A 19,249-nucleotide genomic window follows, 5' to 3' on the forward strand; every position below is an offset into this window, starting at 1 on the left:
GTTAAAGACTCATCAGTCCTTCATTTAGTGATGCAGTAGTCAGAAAACTCGCCAGGCCTCAGTTGGATAACCTTAGTTTTGAATCTCTAAGTACTTTAGGTCAGCTACTGTCATTGGCCCAACTAAATCAAATGCACAAGTAACAGTACACTAATTAGCAGTATAAATAACACAGATTATAGTTTTCTTATTAAAATATGATTGAAATGTAGATGCAGTCTCTCTCTCTCTCTCTCTCTGTGACTTCAGGCAGTTGTGAAAGGATAGGGTCTGTGTTTAAGGCAGGCATTGCTAGAGTTTTCCCAGAGAAACATTCAAGACATTCAAGGCATCAACCTTGTACTGCCTTTTCCACTCTGAAGAGGGTCAGAGTGCGTTTCAAACAGGTCATTCGTTTTCTTCCAGCAGTTTAAAAAGCTAGAGAACCCAGACGAGCTGGGGTCACTCCAGGCCTTTTCTGACATTCATGGCAAATGTCAACAGTCAGATCCAAAAAAGATGTTCTTCAAGGGTTCTTCAGTAAAGGGAATGGTTATATTTAGAACCATGAGTTCTATATAGTACCATTTCATGCTTAAATGATTTTTTTTTGCTTGGTGAAATCGTTCTTATACTGATGAAGAACGTGTTTGTATATGGTTCTATATAGAACCTTTTTAAAAATGGTTCTGTACAGCACCAAAAAGCATTGTTTTATCGTTATAAGCTTGACACTGTAACAATAGCAAAACCCTATTGGTGCTATATAGAATAATTTTCAAAAAGGCTATTTCTAGAACCATATACAACACACACAGACACACACTTTTTCTAAACCACTTATCCTTCTTGGTCGCGGGGGGGTCCTGGGCCTATCCCAGCAGTCATTGGGTGGAAGGCAGGATACACCCTGGACAGTTCGCCAGTCCATCGCAGGGCATATATACAACACAATCCCCATCAATATGAAAAACGATTTCACCATGCAAAGAACCATTTAAGCATGAAATGGTTCTTTATAGAACTTATGGTTCTAAATATAACCCTTCTCTTTACTCTTTACCCTTGAAAAAAAAAACTTTTTTTTTTTGGTGAAGTTGAAGGGATGGTTCACTAAAGGTGAACAAAAGGGTTCTTTGAAGCAATACAACAGAACAGAGGTCTTCAGATTTGGACCTTGAATCCAGTTTTTTGTCCTAGATTTTGTAGTTACTGAAACTTAACTGAACTACCAATGTAACTGATTGGCCACCTAGAGTCATATCTACGAGTGATTACAAAATTCGGGACCGGAGGCAGGATTCAAGATCTGGATTTGAAGACCTCTGCCATAGATGAACCACTTTTGGTTCCCTAAGAACCTTTCAGCGGAGTGTTTCTTAATGGAACCAGTGGTAGTTTTTCTATGGCATCGCTCCAAGGAAGTCTTTGCAGCACCATTATTATTTAAGAGTACAAGGCAAGACAGCACAGACATCTTTACATTGCTGAGTTTGTAATGTTACTTGGAGAATAAGGCTCTCTCTGGTGGTGCACTGGTGAAAGGCACACCTAAGAAGCACCCAAGTTTGACATAACTGGTCACATTCTGAGAAGGACAGACTAGCCCTTTGGTCATGTGCATGTCCACATGCTGTAGTTGAATGCTTAGCATTCTCCTCTAAGCGTGGTTAAGTGCATAGCAGTGAATAGTGGTTTGAAAAGCCTTCATATGCATTGGAGCAGACATGAGTGTCCTGCTAGTCAGGTAGTATCATTGTGCAAAAGCAGAGAATATTGGGACTTGTCTACAACTAAACTGGAAAAGGTAAGGCCTATTGTAGTAGTATAGACTATAAAAAATGCAGATATATATAGCAAGTTTACAAAGCAACAGTCCAGTGTATGCACTGAAAATACACTCCATGCTAGTTACTTGGCAAAATATAATCCATCTTATAAGAAATCCACATCTTCTTGTAAACAAATAGCAGGCAATTTGTCAAGTTTAGAAGTGTTGTTCATATTTAGCCATCAAAAAAATGTTTTATCATGAAAAATATCATTTTGGCTATGTCCAGCATTCAGATGAAAGCTTGATGAGCAATATATAATTTCTGTCAACTTCAGGCTCCACGACCATTAGTCAGTTCTCAGTCATACTCTTCTCCTGCAGTGGCCGCCTCCAAGGCAGCAAGTGCTTCGGCCACCATAGAGTCTGTGACACTTATACAATCCTCTGTTTCTTTCTCTGTCACTCCCTCTCTCCTGGAAAGCGACAAATCTTCCTCTACAGTGTCCTCCACCACAAGCTTGGTGTCAGCTGAGGAGAGGCTGGTGCTGCTAGTGTGAATGTCCACTGAGATCACACTCTCTTCATCGGCTGTGTCCCCAACATATTCTGAAGTTACAGCTGTCTTCTGTCTCCGTTTGTCTTCTTCTTCCTCCTCCTGTCCGCACAAGTATCCATCCGACCCATCGATTCCATCCGTCATCCCTCCGTTCCCTAGGCCAGAGTCTCTGAACCTTTCCGTTCGTTTACCAGGCTCTGTTCCCAGCATTGGGATGCTGTATATGGGAGGGGCACTGGGAACAGTAGAAGTTGTTCTTATGGGGGTTCTTTCTGCCTCAGGCTGCAGAATATAGAGGGTAGAGTCGCCCCCTGTTGCCTGAGGTAGGCTGGATCTAGCCTGGTTGTTAACATGGAGTCGGTTGATGTGGTTGTTGTCAATGTCAAGTTTGGTGGGGCTGGTGTTGCTGGTGAAGCCCAGGTTGTGGAAACCTTGTTTTTTGTGGTTGACCTCGTCCGGCAGTGTGTGACATTGGTAAGGAGGTACCAAGGAGTTATTGGACGGGTCCTGCTTGAGCCCTTGGCCATCTACAGGCACCGAGGGGTCATAGATGTAACTGCAAGAGAGTAAGAGAGATGATTAGCCCTTTAAATCCCAGGCTTTTTACTTCCAAAGGCTTATTATTCAATAACTACATGGACTACAATGCAAACTAGCTGAGTTATCCTTAAGTTTAGAAGTGTGTAATAAAAGTTTAATCCTGTGTGCAGGTCCTGACCAACATAAAACAACACAAGGTAAAACTCTGATACAGCTTGGTGATAAAATGATGTTAGCAGCCAAGTTTGTCTTGTTCAATGATAATCTATTAACTGCAGGGATGAACATGTCTGACTCACAATCATTCTCTTTCGGAAATTATTTAATGTATCATGAAACCTCTGATTTCAATTTGATTTAACTGTTTTGGTATTTGGTATTTTTAAATAAATATTGTTTAAATAAATACACTAACTTGCCTGAAGGAACTATACATAATGGGCAGTACTGACAATAAATAGAGTACACCAAGTCGTTTTTGGATGTTTACATTTGAAAATATCACTATTTTAATTAGTACTGTTTACATAATATAATATTATTATAATTAATTATAATCAATCATAATATTCCAAAACCGATGGAATTGTGGTGATTCATGAATGCATTTTTATAGCCCTAATCAGTTACAACACCCCTAATTAGTTGAGAGCGAGAGAGAGAGAAAGAGAGAGAGACTAACCATTGTTACTGCAAACAAAAAGCTGGCTATTTGCCTCTTTTACGACTTGATATGTCAAGCCAGTAGATTTGACTGCACACAAAATTTGCATTAGTCATGTTTGCATTACACATTTTCTGACGCACTAGTGCTCTGTGCAATGAGCTTACAATCGTGATCTGCAGGTCTATGAATACATATGTTTTTTTAGTCTTTGCTGTAACTATGTTCACAATGACCTTTACATCTCAAAAGCCTCACAAAGTATTTTTATCCTCTAATAAGGAATATGCAACAACCCACATGCCTGACTAGCACAGAAACCCACCTGTTAACAGGCAGTTTGGGTCATGAGGGCTGAGATGCGAGGAAAACAGTACAGGTCCCCAGCACAGGGGGGTGTGTGTGTGTGTATGTGTTGCAGCGGGGGGCTGGTGTATTTATGGATGGTGGTGAGGGCTGTCAGACATTTCCTGCGGAGCTCCTTCTGCCCTTCACACCCTCTACCAACCGAAAGCCCGCACGACCACCCGGGGGAGAAAGAGAGAGAGAAGGAGAGGGAGAAGGAGACAGAGAGAGAGAGTACCCACAGTGCTAGGCACAGCAAGCCTCACCAGGAGAGTGAAGACACTGAACTTGGCCAATGTCAATCTGTTGATCTCCACATTAGCATACATGCCTGTTTGTTTGTATTATGGTTGTTTCTGTCTATATTTCTATATGTCTTTATATCATTGTATAGTGGGCCTGTATATAATCTGTACTATAAGTGTGTCTGTGGTTTTATCAAAAATCTAATGTATACAATTTAATCACCCGCTTAATCACAAATTAAGTTAGTCAGACGTGTTTGGTCTCCGAAGTTCGTATCACTAGTTTTGAAAGTAATGGAAGCTTATAGACACCAGTTTAGTGTTGTGCAAACTGCTTGCCTAAATCATCTCACACTTCCCTTAATCTGTGTTGCATTGTTTAGTAATCTCAAATAGGCTTGTTTATGTGTTGCTTGTTTGTTATGTAAAACAGACAAAAAAATGCTACACAGCTCAAAATAGTAGTAATAGCCAATTTAAGCCAATATTTTGTGTATTTTATAAGCAAGGACCTGCAGTCATATGCTAAAGTTTGAACACCTCTGATCAAATGATGTTTTGTTGATTGATTTTCTGTAAAAGTAATTAACACATCCTCTACAGGGGGCAAACGTGTGCAAATGTTAGTGTACAATTTCTATTTATTGCTGAGTTTAACATACTGGAAAAAAAAAAACTAAATATAAAATGTCCCATAACTTTTGCAAAGGACACATTTTATGTTTTTTTTCCACCAATATGTTAAATTTAGCAGAAATTGTCCATTAAAATGTACAGAAGTGCCTTTTTGCAGAGGATGTGTAACATTTTCACTTAGAAAATCAACAAAACATGTAATTTGACCATGGGTGCCCAATCTTTTGCAAGAAAATATACTTGTGATTACTTATCAACTCAACACAGTTTTAGATGATAAATGCTTTAGGCATATGCTTTGCATGAAGATAAATTGGGGGCTGTACGCTTCCAACCCTTGTTAGCCTCGTAGCTTGTTTCTGTTTCTGTTAAGTGACGAATTATGCTTCTCTATCTGGCAGTCTGATGGACGAGTCTGGGTTTGGCGAATGCCAGGAGAACATTACCTGCCTGACTGCACTGTGCCAACTGTAAAGTTTGGTAGATGAGGGATAATGCTATGGGGTTGTTTTTCAGGGGTTGGTCTAGGCCCCTTAGTTCCAGTGAAGGGAAATCTTAATGCCTTAGCAGACCAAGACATTTTGGACAATTGTATGCTTCCAACTTTGTGGGAAGAGTTTGTGGAAGACCCTTTTCTGTTCCAGCATGACTGAGCCCCAGGGCACAAAGCAACTCCATAAAGGCATGGCTGGGTGAGTTTGTTGTGGAAGAACTTGACTGGCGCGCAGTGGGTCCTGGGTCCTGACCTCAACCCCATCAAACACCTTTGGGATAAACTAGTACAGAGATTGTGAGCCAGGCCCTCTCGTCCAACATCAGTCACTGACATCACAAATGCTCTTCTGGATGAATGGGCAAAAATTCCCACAGACACTCCAAAATCTTGTAGAGAGCTTCCCAGAAGAGTGGAGCTGAGAAAAAGGGACTATGGATTTAGAATGGGATGTCATAAAAGCTCCTGTAGGTATAATATGTAGGTGTCCCAATACTTTTGTCGATACAGTGTAACTGACATGTATTAAAACAGTACATATCCTAGTCTAATGTCTCTTGCATCAACTGTCTTTGTCACTCAGTGCTGCTTTGACTTGCAAACATTTATTTTTTGTTCAGGGCACTAAAATATGAGCTAATGACCAACACACAGGCAGTACAAATGTTTCATAAAGACTCCCAATAAGAGCTAGATGGCAAACTTAGTAATGACACTCAGACTAATGTGGCCAGTCAAAGTTGAGAGGAAAATGAGTCCTGTGTATTTAAAGAGACCCAAGCTTTCATTTTCTTCGGTAATTGTGAAGAGAGAGAGATTTGTGGATTTTCACTTCAGGACAGCCTGAAAATAATTAGATGATCTCCCTGTATACAGCACACAGGCCTGAACCCTGCAGATTAAAGGGATCTATAGAACTACAGTGGACTGTGTTGCTGACACAATATGTAAACACTGTAACAGCCACAAAGCAAGCCATTAATTTACACTCAGTGCATGAAATACTGTTGCTATGAGAAAATGAAGACGCATTTAATATGGTCATGAATAAAGGAGGGGAATGATTAAATACAGAGGAACAACGTTTTTCTTTGGTTAAGTGTGTGTGTCTGCTCACACGTTTGTGCGGTATTTGCACATGAGCCGATCTATTGAGGCAGCTAAAGCTAAGCCCAGACATTTGACACTCTTGAGTAATTAGGTGGCAGTTTCAGCGTGTACGTGTGTGTGTCCTCTGCATTATGCATACTTTCCACAGTGCTTCATAAACAATGAAACTACACAGTTCATACCACTTACACAGTAGCAGAATAAGACGCTACAGACACAGTTAACACCGGCTTGGCTAAATTCATTAAAGTGATGCACACTAATATACACTAAGCAAATTTAAAGCTGGATTAGTTTTACCAGAGGAGATAATGTCATGTCATTTGTCAGGTTTTTAGTGCCCGATGCGTACGTGATTAAGTATCTATGAAACTGAAACTTCATAGCCCAGAAACCTACATCAGTGTTAAGCAGCAGCCACAACACTCAATAACAATAACAATATGGCTACATCTACTGGCACATTTTCTTTTTACATTACATTAGGTCAATTTAGTTAGGACTGAAGGAGCTTCTGGTTCAGAGAACTATGGAAGGTCATTCACTCTGGAATTATTATATTAAACAGCACCTCCCAAGGTTAAATTGATTTGGCTCAAACAGGGCTTAAGGCGCAACCATCTTAGCGTTGGCCCTATCATCAGGAGATCGCGAGTTCGATCCCTGGTGATGCTACAGCCATCCGTAGCTGGGAGTCCGAGAGAGCACAACTGGCCTCACGCTCTCTGGGTGGGTGGGATGGCTGTCCACCCCCACCCCCCCCACTAGCGGGTGGGACTGGATGACTAAATAGGGGAGAAAATCGGGTTAAATTAAAAAAAACAAAAAAAAACAGGGCTCAAGAGTGAACAGTAGTATTTCTTTTTTTGCACTGATGTGTTTAATAATAACCGCATAGCAGACAACCGCATAGCAACATTGAATAGTGACTTTCATATAATTTTTGCAACCAATTTATGACAATCTTTTTCTGATGAATAGTGTGGTCAGTTGGTACATAAAAGAATCCAATTTTATCCCCTTTTATTGCAACTAGATCTTGAACAACAAGCCAATGTGCTGTAAACCTGCTTGTGTGCAGTCATATCAAATCTTTAAATATTCCTCCTTTCAAATGAATGAGAGAAAAGTCCTTTCAAGAAAACTAAACACACAGGATTTTGACAGCTGTTTTAAAATGACATACAAACAAGAAAACGAAGGAAAACTCTAACCACTGTTACTGCAAGCAAAGAACAAATAATACAAATCAATTCAAAATCAAACAAAAAAAAACTACAATTTCAAACTGCAAATTTTGAATCATCGGTGTTTCAAAACCACCTTTTTCTCCTCCACCCAACTCTCTGACAGACTTGACATTTACAAAATCCAGCAGGATACAGAGAGGTTTTGTCACTGGCCTGAAGTGACCATCAGTAATTCTGTTTGTTCAGACTTACCTTTTTATCATCCTACAGCATCTGCACCCCATCTGGACAGCTGGATAGTGGAGCTGAGAAGAGACAGAAGAGGGCATCTTTTGAGCACAGGTGTCTTTCATAACATACATTTGATAAATAACCAGCCAAGAGGCTACTAAGTCTTGGTAAAAGTGACAAAAATGTTGCATATATGTCTGTACAATTAAAGTGTTGTGGTAAGAATAGCATGTGTATTCGGACAGGGATGTCAGGTGGCTTGATCATTTAGTGCTCACTGGAGCTGAACATCTCAGTGACATGCTATTCATTAAGTAAGCTAAGACTTCCCTTCAGCCTTACTGCAGCTGAAGCAAAACAGTGACCACCATTGCGTCAGTGCATAAGCAGCCTCGATAGAAGCATTGTGACCACACAATCCACATAGCTCCAAGCTAGAAATCAAGAGGACAACCCCCACCCAATGCATCTAACCTTTCAGTAACATTATTTTCGGGCTTAGAGGGAAGACTGGGATGGAAAAAATATGTCCGGTATTGATTTGACATATGGCTCTGACATATCAAACTGTCAGGTAGCGGTCATGGCTGGACTCTTCCAAGTGGTGAGAGACAAACACGTGTCTGTGACATTCCGGATAGTTCCCCACCGCGTCCAGCCCAATAAGCGGTGCTATCAATACGTGGTTATTGAGTGAGAATCGGTGCAGATGCGCTGACCTTTCCTCTACCTGCAGGCTTTGCCATTTCTTCTGCTCTTTATGGCCAAATGACTGGTAAATAATTGATGGGTTAGTCTGGGAAAGTGTCTTTCTAATAGAGCAAGGACACACTGCTCTTTTTCTCCCTTCTTTCTTCACTCCTTCCTGATGAACAGAAAGAGAGAAAGAGAAAGAAAGCTCCTGCTACAAGATTTCCTCATTTCGTACATTTAGATCTGCATCCTGAACTAAATTCTGAATTCACATTCAAGACATTTTTGCCATAATGACAATTTTTGGATGATTCAGTACTTTATTTTGTTTTCAGGAGGTATAAAATGAATTGGTTCTGGAGTGCTAGTATCAACTGATTAAAATAATATTCAACTGATTAATGTAATATAATAATGTATGGGCTCAGTTTTTTGTTATTTTTTCAAAATAAAATTCTCAGGCTTTTTTTAAAATAAAAACTCTAGGAAAAAATCTTGGTCTATTGTTCTTCTTGTCTGTACTGCACTACTGTGTAAATAGTTCATCCAGTCACATTTGTGTATTATGTGTATTTTTTAAAAAACCAAGCAAAAAAAACCAAATCAAATAAAATCAAATTGGGCAACATTTGAGAATTTGTGATGTACTGAAACATTTCCTAAAGAATCATAATGAGGTGCAGGATAATGCACCCCTTTTTAAAGTCAAGGCTACCCATTTAAAGTTCAAGGTCAGAGGATGGTGAAGAGGTCTGGGCAATATGTGTACCACAATATTTTCTACCCATCAGACAATAATGATATTTTCACTAGTACAAATCATTTCAATACTTGAGTATTTCTTTGTTATGTTGGTATTCAATTATCTATTTAGTACGGATGTGCACATGTTCTCAAGTACTCAGTTAACCATTCGAGGTGCTAGTATTTTAATACTGAAAACACCATTCTGGTATTCGTTATGTGAGAAGACAAAGAAAACAACAAATCTGTTTTATGCTGTAAAAGAACACTTAATGTAAACGTTTTGCTCATATTTGTGAGCATGTATGTTATGTTATATTTTGCCACTCCACAACATATTCCTCTGTAGATGTTAAACATTTGTACAACACCAGTATTGTCACCTAAAAATGTAAGTCACAGCTCTGTATTAATTTCAGCCAAAATCCATTTTTTTCTGTTTGCCGTTGTTTTTTCCCCCTTCTCTACGGTTAACCAAATATCCATTCATGAACTCTTATGGATACTCAAATATCAAAATGAGTGTGAATGCACATGCCTATTATTTATTATTTAAAATTAATACATTTGGAGTACTGCCATGCATCCAATCCAAACTGTCTCTGACTAAACCCGGTCATGTGACCTCTTCAGGCAGGAATATCAGCTCTCTTTTTAAGGGTGATTATAAGGCTGAGTATTCGAGTACTCTTTTGGAAATACTGTGTATTCGAAGCATGTGAAATGCCAGCCCTAAGTATTACAGTATGCAAAACATGAACAATAACAGCAACAACAAGAATAATAACAACAGTATAATGATTAGTTCATAAGGAAGTCTCCTCCCACTTGCAAACAGGCTGTAAACTCAACAAAAAAGCATAAGATACAGTTTACACTGCTTTGTTGAGTTCATAGGAACTATTTAAGTTATTCAAGCTCATGTTGTTTACTTTGGAGGCAGGGCTGTGTATGATACGCTGCGTTGGGGCTTATTAAAGTATCTGCGTTGTGGTAAAATCCATATCATAGGACAATGACATATCAGTGTTCACTTTTACACTGATAGGCCCTCTTAAACATAAAGCTGCTAAAAAGCATTTTGTGTGATGCCACTGAAAAATCACTTTTGATTCCCTAAGAAACATTTAAATATTAATGGTTCTTCAGAGAGTTGTTTTTGTAAATGCAGTATGAAGAAACTTTTCCACATAATTCCACACAATTTAAAGGTTCTAGGAGGAGCCCTTAAATAGGTAAATAACCTTTACATTACATAAAAAAACACATTCTTTACAACTATTTGTTGACCTCTTTTTTTTAAGAATGCTCCTCCCACTGCTAGTGGTGAATATAAATGACGAAGGCCAAGTCAAAATAAACTCCACAATCTGAAGTTCCCAGATTGCTCAGGACCAGAATATTCTAGAAAAGGTCTAATATGGTGGCTAAAGTGATGATTAGACTCCTAAAGCATGTACTTCAAGACACCTGTCTGGCTGTAGCATGGGCTGGTTATCACAGAAGGATTACTGCAGCAGCTGGGCACTTCCTCATCTGCTGCCAGATGCATGGCGCGTTACACCGGCCATTAAACAGCACTGGCCATTCAACACTTTCCATTCTATACAGTCCTGGAGTGCCCTTCAGACGCCCCAGAATGACTCTTTGTGAATACTAAACCAAGCAGAATGTTCTTGGTTTTGTCAAAAACAGGGTAAAGACTGTGAGTCAACTGAGAGAACAAAAGGTGAGGTCATGAGGGGTATTTAAAGTAAAATGGCTGCTTACGTGGTGCAACAAGGAAACAGAACAGCATCACATCCTTCTCCGTTTGAAATTCTATACATTATAAACTATGACAGCAGACCGATTATAACAGGCTAAGATAAAAGATGACTGACATTAGTGGGTATGATTTTATGATATAGTGCAGCTGGCTTGCTGACACAAAGGTAACCCTTATTACAATAAGGATACAGCCCCTTTTTAGAGACATGCTTTTTCCCTTTACGCCAAAGGCAAATTTTTGGCCTCATCATTATGTCTACAGAGTACACAGCTCACAATAGAGAGAGAGACAGAGAGGAGGAGGAGGAGGGAGAGAGAAACTGGTTAAGCTACTCTAAACTACACTGAAAAACCCACATTCCATCAGACATTATAAATACTACACTATCATATAATCAAGGGAGGGTAGTAACTACTTCAATTTACTGTTATATGTGCTGTTTTACTCTAATAAAATTCTGATGGATTTGTACTTTCTTGAGTATTTTCAAATGATAATGCAGTACTGTACAAAAGTCAGAGACCACCATTCATTTAATTTCTAGTAAAAATGCTCATAAAGTCATTAATTAATTTATTAATGGTCATTAATTGTTTAGGAGATATTTCAGAGGAGATTAGATATAAGATAATCCACTAATATAAGGAGAAAGTCAAAGGAAAATAAGTGAAAAGCCAGGAGTCTCCAAAACTGGGGTTCTAACAACTATTAAAGACCTCAACACTGAGCTCACTGAATGTGTTTGAGATTATTTGAATCATGAAAAACAGAAAATACAACCAACGACTGAACTTTGGAGGTATAGAAAAATATCTCTGCAGATTTCATTTGAAAAACTGAAAGCAAAACACACTAAATACTGAAAAACTGATATTATATTTAGTTTAAGGCTTCTGTGTAGGTTTCTGCTACACGTATGTTTTTTTCAGATTTTTTTTCAGATGCTGAAAAATTACTAATTTGTATTTAAAGGCCATTTTGAACGGAAATTAAATAAATGGAGGGTGGTCTTGCACTTTCGCATAGTACTGTCCTTCTATGCAAGTATATTATGAAAAAAGTTGCATCAGTCGTTAACATTTAGTTACTAATTCTTTTTTCTAATTAATTTCATTATTACGTTCGTGACCGCATCTATCCCACTTTGTGATTGGTCGAAGCTTTGACTTCTGAAGTTTGTCTTTTTATTTTTGACTGAACAAAAGAGAAGAATGGAGCCTAACATATTTTAGTTCCTATGCCAACAGCAATTGAAGTTCTAAGCAGTTCTGTAAGTTACTCAGTACTTAAGTAGTTTTTTGATCTGCTACTTTTGTACTTCTGCCCCAGTTATTTTTTAAAAACTCAACTTCTACTTGAGTCATTATTTTACAGAATTAACAATTCTTTTACTTGAGTATGGCTTTAGGCTACTCTACCTAATCCTCTTCGGTCAACTTTCAATATTTCATAGGACATTAATCATGACTCAGTGGAAACTCTGTGAGAGACAACTACCTGCCTTTTACAAAGGCTTCAGGTTATCATCGGATTGCGTCATCTTCTTTATTTACATAACCAAGGGATTGAAACAGATTAGGAGATTACATATAAAAAGATCAAGGATTTCACACCATCTCCTGGGCCTCTGTGGAAATTGAAATGCTCCATCTTGGAAAAAGGAAAGAGGTGAAAAAAGTAAGATTGCTCAAGATTGCCAGCTCAAAGTGAGGCAGATTGAAATTTGGAGCCTATAGCATTGGCAGTCATTTCTCCGTTGGAATTTATGGGCAGAGGGAATTTCTCATCTCGGCACAAGCCATGGCCTCCAGCTCTGTGTTCTAGATGGCTTACTGAAAGAGACGAATGCTTTATATCCTGCTGCAGAACGAAGCATTACCTTAGGCTTTATTCTCCTCCTGAGGGAATTTTAAGCCCTCACACACATGCACATGTGATATGGGCAAGCATGTGTGCTTACATATTTAAAACAAAATGCTTTTCAGTGCTTTTGTAAATCATTTCTGCAAAAAGAGTAAAGTTGTTTGCTGTTCTCACATTACTGGTTTGTAGTGCACAAATACCTGTGATGGTACAGTCATTTACCTGCCGATGCAATTGTACAAGCACTAGCACACCTTAGCACTAAAGAATCCCAAATCAGTTAGTGTTATCAACAATATGTTTTCATTTCGTTTGTTTTTGTGGAGACAGATTAAAGAAAATCTGCTGTTGAATACAGAAGATGTGTTTTGACAGAGGGTTTTCTCTGAAACACCTGCAAGAATCTTTTCCTCATGAGAGTTATTTGCTAATGCATGTGAAGAGCTCTCTATGCTCACTTTAGCAAAACTGCTTTGTTCCTTGTTGATTCAGTGGTTGTTGTTTGGCTAATGTCACGTGGAATTCATTAAAGCAGTTATTAAAGTGTAAGTCATAAAACTATTTCTTTTTCATTGCGATGTCAAGCAGATAGCTGTTTTTAGTTAGTTAAACTCTAAAAGGTTTTCAGTGTATCATTCACTTTCAGAGCTATTTTTTCTGTACACCTTGTGTGCTTTTCCTTTGCTTTCTGTATTCTTCATTCACCGAATTTTTGCCCCATTTGTGTATTGTGATGTCTTTTCTAACCTATGCTTTGTGTAACAGTGGACTGAACACAAATTTGTCAACTGTTTGGGTTAAAAACTTTTACATGTAATGAAATGCCGAAATGATTTTCAAGTTTCATACTGAACTTTTATTGATTAGTAGTCAGATGTGCAGGTACATACTATAAAAATGATTTGCCACATACTGTAAAAATAATTTGCTGTTCTAACTTAATCCCCTTAAATGGACTATTATTACAACATTTCTTCAAGGAGAATTCGGTCAATTTTTCTACATTTCTGCATAATTTAGTCATTGAGATGTAAACAAAGCCATTTAGACTGTTTTGATGTAAGATGGTCCGTTCCAGAGAAACTTACTGAATTATATTTCTTTACAGTGGTGGTGACAGGAACCAAGGGTTATGATGTCTGCCACGCAGATATAGCCTTTTTATTTACTATACAAAACAACCAGTAAACCTACATGTCTTCTAAATTTTTATAATACTGATAGGTGTGAATCCAAAAAAATAAGTTTTCTTTGGGAACTATTTTGCCATACAACGCCCTGCGTGTACCTGTCCTCCAGAAATGGTTTTAAAAAAATACACTTTCGACCAAAAATACATCATCAGGCAGCATATCTGTAACCATTTCATGTAATAACTTTTTGTGAGGGAGCTTTCAGAGGCATTGAAAGCAGACATCAGACATCTGGTTCCTATCGCCACCACTGTGAACAATCCTGACTCGGTAAGTTTCTCTACGATAGTGCATTTCACATCAGACCATGCTGCCTTTAAGACTTTGTTTGCATTTTAACCATTTAAGTATGCAGAAATTTTGAAGAATTCCCCTAGTTTGCATTGCGGTTCATGTAGTTACTTAATAATAAACCTTAGGATGTAACAAGCCTCGGATTTTAAGGGGCTAAAAAATGTAAGTTAATCTGTTTAACCCTAAAATTTAGATTTTACTGAACTTCAAAAGTGAAGCTGACACAATGTAAGACAATAAAATTTATTGGCAATAACAGGATGGTAAATCCAGTAGGGGCCAGAATAAAAAATAATATTTAACAATTCTTCATAAGTTCCTATAAAGTTCTGAAAAGGTTTTAATGAAATTCCACTATTCACTAACATGGTATATACATGTTTTACATCAAAAGAAGGCCAAGAAAAGCAGTACAGCCCTTACGTTTGCCGCAAAAATGGTAGTAGTGAAGTTAGTTTAGGTTTGCTAAATGTTAGGAGTGCTTTTCAAATGGTTATCTGTGTGTGAACAGACACTGATCAGATTCACTCTAGTCATATAAGCTGACATGTAACTATGGCACACGTCATCTAATCAAACAGAGATAATATATACAGACTTTTGTTACCTCAATATAAAATGCTATTGCACTTCATTTTGACATATTTTCAAGCCTTGGTTTCATTTTACTGAGTGAATACGGATGAACCTGAAATATCAAATATCTAACTGAAATGGTCTTAAAGATCATCCTAGATCTGGGTGTTACACTGCAGATTTATAAAATCTGTTTCAAGGTTAAGGATGCTTTTCAACTGTCTTGACGTGTGACTGTTCAGGGACATCAGATTCATCTGAATGGTGCGCAAACTGGTCTAACATCTCCCTCTTTTCACATCTCTTTCTGTCTATTAGCTCTTCTCTTCTTCCACCCACAGTCTGCTTCTCTCTCTCCACTTTCTCCTTTTGTACGTGTATACGTGTGTGTGTGCGTCCTTTATTATCCAGCGTTATTCAGAACTGAGGACGGCGTATAAGTCATGGTCATATATTGACCTGTTCAAGCTTCATGCAGCATACTGGTGTTTAAGACAGGTAGGGTAGGTGTGTTGCCCTGGAGTCTGTTGCTAAGACCTTGTTTCATGGCGACCAAGCCATACAGAGTAAGCCCTCTGGAGAGGGTCCACATCACTTAATTGGCTGCTAAACACACAAAACAAAAGACGTTCATCAGCAGTGCTTCCTGTGTGCATCTGCTCAGTTGATACACAAAAGGGATCGCTGTCCTTAACCATCAAGCTCAAGCTTACTGTGGTGTAACCTGGTCTGCATGAGTCAAAACATACTGTGTATTGCATAGCTCATGAAATTATGTTTTGTCCTTCCAATGGACAAACACATGCCATACTACATTCAAGGTATTCATGTCTAGGTGAAAATGCTCCACACTGACACTAGATCTCACTGTGGCCTATATGGATTCATACAGAGAGTAAATCCTGTACAGGCTCTGTCACATTATTGCCCAACAACTGTGCTTTTAACTGTTTCAAGTGGTAACACATGAATAAAATGTATTACTTGAACACAATAATTGCCAAAAGAAGTAAATTTGAAGAAAGCGACTGTGTAGAGGTAACAGATTTTTTTGTGTGAAACCACCTTAAAATCCTGAAACACTTTTTCAGTGCATTCTTCTGAGGTTTCTGAGTTATAATACATCAGTAGACAGTTTTCACATGAAACAATGTGATTTAACCCCTTAAATTGACATGCTTATTATGACCTATGGTTTATTATTCAGTAACTACAGTGAAAACAACAGAGACTGGCTGAGTTATTCTTAACTTAACAAATTGTGCTATTTAAGAGGAGAAACTTTGCAGATTTTTGAAGATTTTTTTAATCTTGACAGTTTTCCTTTTAATTTAAAGTTTGTTTCTTTACTTGATATTTAGATCACCTTCTTTCTACACTCTTAAAGGGAAATTCCAGTGATTTTTCAAAATTCCTGCGTAATTATGTGGTTAAGATATACTCAAAGTAAAATGAAATGTGAAAATGCTCCTTACTGACTCAGAACTGTTCACAGTGGTGGTGACAGGTGCTTCGCGAAAGCTAATATATAAAACAGTTATGAATACACTCACCAGTGTCTGAGCCACTGTTTTATGATAGTGAGGTATGCTTTAGGCTGAAATATATCTATTTTTGGCAGAGATTTACATATAAAAACTCAGAAGACACAAGTGTGAACAACGTTTGCTTGACATTGAAATTTCACATTATATGGAGGTTCTTTAAACTTTAGAAATTTTAAAGAACCACCCACAGAAATGTGCCTTAGTGAATCAAAAGTGGTTCTTTGATGGCACTCCTACAAAAAGCCCTCTTTGGAAGCTTTAAGAGGGTACTCTACTCTCAGTCTGCTTTGCTTATTTCCAAGACTGTAAGGAAGTACATGACACAGCAGCTGTATCTTAAAATGTTACTGGCAACAATTCATTCACATCTATGATTAAACATTCTAATTACTGTAAGGCGATTTACATCAGTAAGCATCAGTCCAACTTCCTTGTTTGTTCTTTGCCTTAACACAAAAGTACTGACCAGCACGTTCTAACTACGTAAGCGCAATTTGTTGACAAGGACTTCATTTCCATTTGTATTTGCATGCTGGTTGTAGCAGGCATGCTAACACAGTTTAACAATGTGCACTTAAGAAGATCTTTTTATCAAGGTCAAGCTGTTGTGTCAACAGGGAGAATGTGTCAACAGCTCTGTCAAAGGGGGAACTTAGCCCTGTTGCACAGTTTTGATTGCCACTGCCAGGATACTATAAGAATGGGAGGCATAAAGTGAAGATTATGGGCAGGTGTACATCATGTGGAGATGATGCCGTAAGAATGTTGTTTTATTTAGGTACCTCCAGTGGGGAGAAGATTCCTTCAGCAAACAAAGAAACAAACATGTAAAAACTCTTATCCATAAAGCTGCCCACATTTCCAGGCTTGTTATGGAAGGAAGGACTGAGAAGGAAGAGAAAGAGAGGGAGAGAACCGTGTTTGCATCTGATAATGAATGTATGCTGGTAGTTAAAGGAAAACCAAAGTTCTTTTTCCTGAAAGTCATGAAACGTATGTTTGTCTTCCCGTCAAAGGGCAGGCTATACACTCATATGCATACATGGAAAGTGTGAACTCTTGAAGTACCTGAGCTTAATGCAAACGTCCTCTTCCAAGAATAGTATACGGTCGGCTCGGCTCTTCAAAGCACCCTAGTGACCACACCTTAGTATCCACAACACTGTAAACAGTCTCTCAAAGTAAACATGCAGGCAAACTGCATTTACCTGCTCAGCCCCTCAAACGAACAGCAAATAACAAGCCTAATGCAGGTAACAGGCACAAACACAGCTTTCCACCATAATCCTTTACAGTGGTATGAAATGGTCTCTGAATAATAAAAGGTCTACATCTGAGCAGTGTATATTTAACATCTCCTGCGTACTTTTCTAGCCTTTGCCAAAGCAGACTATTAAAATTACATCTAAAATTATCATTAGGAAAATGTTTCAAGGAGCCTGAGGCAATAATATCTGAAATCGAGCACTGAGCACGGAACTTCCCCTCAGGCACGTCCATGAGCTCAAGTTGGTCCTACAGGTCTGACCAGAGCCGACACAAGAGCTGCTTAACTAGACAGGCCAACGTAAACAAACTTCTGGACGATTCAAAGCTCAAAAAACAAATATATAGAAGGAAATATCCTCCGACTGCTCTCAAAACGACCTGCTGAACACCTGAACACGCTCAGGCTCAATTAGCCTCGAGCAACACAAACCTTTACAGCCATCTGCTGCACCTTTGGGAAGGTTAGGCTTGAACATTTGTTCGACTTGTTGTAACAAAATAAACAAAATAAGGCAAAAGCCTCCAAAAAGCAGCTACAGCTTCGCAAGGCTAATGTGGTGAGCCATTCAGTAGAAAGAACTCCTCGGTCAGTAGCCTACAGCTTCACTCGGTGCTACCGTGAGCTGAAACATGGAGGCAACAGGTGAGAAGAGCTCGACAAGTGAAGAATGTCGAGTCAGAAATGATTAGAAAGTGTATTTGTCCTTTCTCTCCAGTGTTGTGAGCATAATAAGGGGAAAACTCTCAGAAAGTTTAGCCTGAACGCCTCAGTTTCAGTTACAGACCCTCAGCGGTGGTTACCTGTTAGAGTGATGATGAAGGTGTGGCGAGCGTTTGCCGGAGGTGCTGTATTTTCACGGATAACCCCAAGTGTTCATTTACTTCTCCTGTGGTTAGTCTCCTGAGGTAAACAAAATCAAAGAGATACGAAGAAGTCCAAAGACTTCTCCTGGAAGTAAGGAGCATCGCACTGACTTTCTTCCTCCTCACACACGGCCGGCTTTGCGGCTCTGATTCCGCTCGCTGTGTTTTCTCCTTGGCTCGCTCCTCTTGAGGAGGGAAGGTCCCGGGTGACTCCGGACTCCCATGTCTCCTCGACACGTCTATTTGAATTTCAGATGGGAGTGCTATCCAAAACACAGAGGGCCCCGAGCGGCGGTACTTTCTTTTCCCACCTGTATTCCGACAAGCCCCGCCTCCTGCCGGCCTGCTTCAGGAACTACTAGCCAATCCTGTGTGGATTGGAGAATAACGCTGCCCTCAGGTCCTCAGAGGAAGTTCCTGCTTACGACTTCGGAGGTCGTGAGTACGACTTGGTTTGTGTTGGAGTGGATAGATGCGCTGGAAATAATGTATTCACTTTTGTGCTTCTGCCATCGAAGAGAGTCTGCTTATTTTGCCGTATAGCAAAATTAATTGCAGATGATGCTTATAATGTTTTTATCCAGTTAGAAGCATCACATAACGTGTGCTTATATCAGTTTTTTTTCCTGTGGGTATGATTTTAGTCTGCAATGTTACTGTGTGGCTACTGAA

The 19,249-nt window shown here is 39.0% G+C and overlaps 1 protein-coding gene across 1 annotated transcript; it reads right to left on the minus strand.

The window, feature by feature from the left end:
* Positions 1 to 796: 796 nt before the first annotated feature.
* On the minus strand, positions 797 to 18,880 carry zgc:194930 (uncharacterized protein LOC557813 homolog). Its single transcript, XM_036596377.1, has 3 exons — positions 18,515 to 18,880; positions 7,785 to 7,837; positions 797 to 2,865 (listed from the first exon to the last, which is right to left on the minus strand). The coding sequence occupies exons 2-3, from the start codon at positions 7,814 to 7,816 to the stop codon at positions 2,112 to 2,114; spliced, it is 786 nt and encodes a 261-aa protein (XP_036452270.1). The 5' UTR covers positions 7,817 to 7,837; positions 18,515 to 18,880; the 3' UTR covers positions 797 to 2,111.
* Positions 18,881 to 19,249: the final 369 nt, after the last annotated feature.

Source organism: Colossoma macropomum, unplaced genomic scaffold (genome assembly GCF_904425465.1).
Source record: "Colossoma macropomum unplaced genomic scaffold, Colossoma_macropomum, whole genome shotgun sequence".
NCBI classification, from domain to species: Eukaryota; Metazoa; Chordata; class Actinopteri; order Characiformes; family Serrasalmidae; genus Colossoma; species Colossoma macropomum.

Coding starts and splice junctions, on each gene's coding strand:
- zgc:194930 (XM_036596377.1), bottom strand. CDS start 7,816: ATGGGGTGCAGATGCTGTAGGATGATAAAAAG. Junction 2,866..7,784: donor TGCTGTAGGATGATAAAAAG/GTAAGTCTGAAC, acceptor ACTCTCTTGCAG/TTACATCTATGACCCCTCGG.